Source organism: Lathyrus oleraceus, chromosome 4 (genome assembly GCF_024323335.1).
Source record: "Lathyrus oleraceus cultivar Zhongwan6 chromosome 4, CAAS_Psat_ZW6_1.0, whole genome shotgun sequence".
Lineage (NCBI taxonomy): Eukaryota > Viridiplantae > Streptophyta > Magnoliopsida > Fabales > Fabaceae > Lathyrus > Lathyrus oleraceus.
The window spans coordinates 284,618,005-284,620,889 of record NC_066582.1 but is presented as its reverse complement, the minus strand read 5'-3'; the positions used below and the strand labels follow the sequence as shown (position 1 = coordinate 284,620,889).

General features: G+C 38.3%; 2 protein-coding genes across 2 annotated transcripts; one reads left to right on the top strand and one right to left on the bottom strand.

Moving 5' to 3' along the window:
* The first annotated feature begins 1,289 nt into the window (after positions 1-1,289).
* Positions 1,290-1,889, top strand: LOC127137131 (peroxidase 17). Its single transcript, XM_051063616.1, has one exon. It carries the CDS (start codon positions 1,329-1,331, stop codon positions 1,887-1,889), a length of 561 nt encoding a protein of 186 aa, XP_050919573.1. The 5' UTR covers positions 1,290-1,328.
* A 339-nt stretch (positions 1,890-2,228) lies between these two features.
* Positions 2,229-2,679, bottom strand: LOC127135453 (uncharacterized). Its single transcript, XM_051062159.1, has 2 exons — positions 2,545-2,679; positions 2,229-2,465 (listed from the first exon to the last, which is right to left on the bottom strand). Exons 1-2 carry the CDS (start codon positions 2,662-2,664, stop codon positions 2,229-2,231), a joined length of 357 nt encoding a protein of 118 aa, XP_050918116.1. The 5' UTR covers positions 2,665-2,679.
* Between the last annotated feature and the right edge of the window lie 206 nt (positions 2,680-2,885).

Below are 2,885 nucleotides of genomic sequence, written 5' to 3'. Positions count from 1 at the left end.
CTGCACCGAGAAGCTTACACCTAGAAGCATATGATGGGTCAAGTTGTGTAAAAGGGTGTGTGACAATATGTTTTACACATTTTTGAGTTTCTTTGCTTTGGTTAAGAACAGAGTAAGAGGCTTCGTGACTGCATTTGGGAGATGATCAACTTAATGGAACGGAACATAATGGAGTAAAGTCTCTTGAGACTTTTGTTCAATTGGTTTTTATTTAGTTTAACTTTAAGATTCAATGTTGTTGTTACCAGCATTGTTGGTGCAAGATCACTTTTGTGTTACAGTGAGTAGAAATCCCAATTTACATTATTTCAATGTCTATTGAATTAATGGCATTGTTGTATGCTATTTAAGGAGGACATATTAAACACTTGATGGTGAAGGTGCTTTTATAACTCCTAGTTCTGTTCATCTGAAAAAGTTCATTCTATGGTGGCATCGTCCAAAATAAAAAATTTCTTTCCTTATAAAAGGTTTAGGTATTCCAGCTATCTCGGATGTGGTAATTCGTGAGGCAATATATTATGGTCTATCTGATTGTAGCTTTAAGGAGTCATTAATCAATATTACTCTTCCATATGCTCAGCGCTACATTTATAAATCTCATCATGATAAATATATTCAACTTAAGCAATCTGGTTTCGGCATTTTGAATGATCTTAAAGTCATCGTTGTTGAGAAGCTGTTCTACAGGAATGTTATAAAGGGTTGTGACGGTGTTTCAAACAAACGGATCGAATGTAGTTGTCTTCTACAGGGAAACATTCTTGTACACTATTCAAGAAGCAGACCATCTTTCCTGGTTTATGGAGCTTTCCACTTTATTACTTGATGGGATTGATGGGGATTATAAAATTCACATGGCAAATTTCCTTCACACGATAACGAACAGTTCAGAATCTGAATCCCCTGAAAAAGCTATTGAAGTTTACTCATCCTGGAATAGTTGTTGTTGTTATCAAGCCAAGTGTTGTTGGTGGATTTGAGAATGCAGAATAGGCGCACCAACATGGGAAGATGGTTGTTGTCAGTTCTGCCTTTGAAAGCAGTTTGAGTCTCTCTGCTTATACTCAGTTTCCTAGTTATCTTGAAGTTCGGAGGTTAAGTATATTCAAACTGTTAGATGCCAGTAGAACCAGTAACAAGCTCAACCACTTTTCAGCCGCCGTCACCCAGGATGAAGTACTTGCAGTTACGGTATCACCTGAAACCAATGAAAAAGGACAAGTTTAAATTTCAAAATTCACAACAAAAAGCAAGTTGGCAGCATATAATATAACCGTTTGAAACACAACAATACTGTTCCAAACAAAACAAAAGCAACCGGGACCATGTTGTTTCATACACACAACAACATCGTCATCATGTTTATCATGATCTTCACCATAAACACAATCTTAGTCACATCATCACCTCTGGTTCTCCGACCTGGATATTACTCAAAAACATGTCCAAAAGCTGAAATTATTGTCAGAGATGTCATGAAAAAAGCACCTGTTAAAGAACCCAGAAGTCTTGCCTCTGTTATGCGCTTTCAATTTCATGATTGCTTTGTTAATGGGTGTGATGCTTCTATGTTGCTTGATGATACACCAACGATGCTTGGAGAGAAATTGGCCCTTTCTAATATAAATTCTCTGAGATCATTTGAGGTTGTTGACAGGGTTAAAGAGGCTCTTGAGAAAGCTTGTCCTGGAGTTGTTTCTTGTGCTGATATCATAATCATGGCTTCTAGAGATGCTGTAGCACTGACAGGAGGACCTGATTGGGAAGTGAAGTTAGGAAGATTGGACAGTTTAACAGCAAGTCAAGAAGACTCAAACAATATCATGCCAAGTCCAAGTGGCCTACAAAATACTGCACCAAGCAAATGTCAAGTATCATACCATTAATTGTCCATGTGCATTAGCATGTTGCAAGGCTGCAATTGACATTGAACCAGTCATGTTTGCTGCAGCAGTCAGGATAGCAACAAACCCTACATCATGGAAATACAAAGCATCAAGCCATCATGCATAAGCTATTAAAGGTCAACCAAAGCAATGTAATCATCACAGACCGTGAGATACATAAATCAGAGTAGATGGGCATGGAACTAGCTGATAGAAATTTGATCCTGCATATGGGAATTGAAACCAATTCATGCGACCAAAAGTTCTTAGTGCAGGCTATCCAAGGATGCATCAGTCCTGGTACATGAGCAAACCTACAAAAGAAATACTCCTCCAATTCTAAGCTTTAACATTCTTTAAGATTGAAATGGCATTAATTGGTGTTAGCTTAGAGTGACAGAAACTCTGCCACACCTCCATCTTCTCTTCCACTTCCACATCCTTAATGATTGCCTCATACACTGAAGTTGCAATACTTCTTGCTGCATCTCTTGCCTCTGGAAGCCTATCATTCACCAAATCAGCTGCCACTTCAATCAACTTTTCCATCCCAAACTCCTCCATTTCCTCATTAACCTGCTACCATAATAACACCCTTCACAAACATTGCATAAGGAGTAAATAACACTACATCAATGACAGTAGCAAACTTTACCATCTTGGAGACACATTTGGATAGAGAAACAGCAGCTTTAGCTTTGATCCTAAGGTTTTTGTGACTCACAGAAACCCTTAGTTTCTGAAGCAATGGAAGAGGTGTCATGGAACCCACCATTGATCCAAGTGCCCTCTCAGCTTCTTCACACACAAACCTTTTATCTTGAGAAGCTTTCAGAAGCAGCTGCAGCAGCTGTTGAAATTCAACCAAAACAACACAATTCATTCAAACCTCTTAAATCATTACACCAATAGAACACACAAGAGAAAATTGAATGCACATGACATACCAAGTCCCCAAATTACACATGAATGTTGTGCACAAAGGGAAAATGAAAT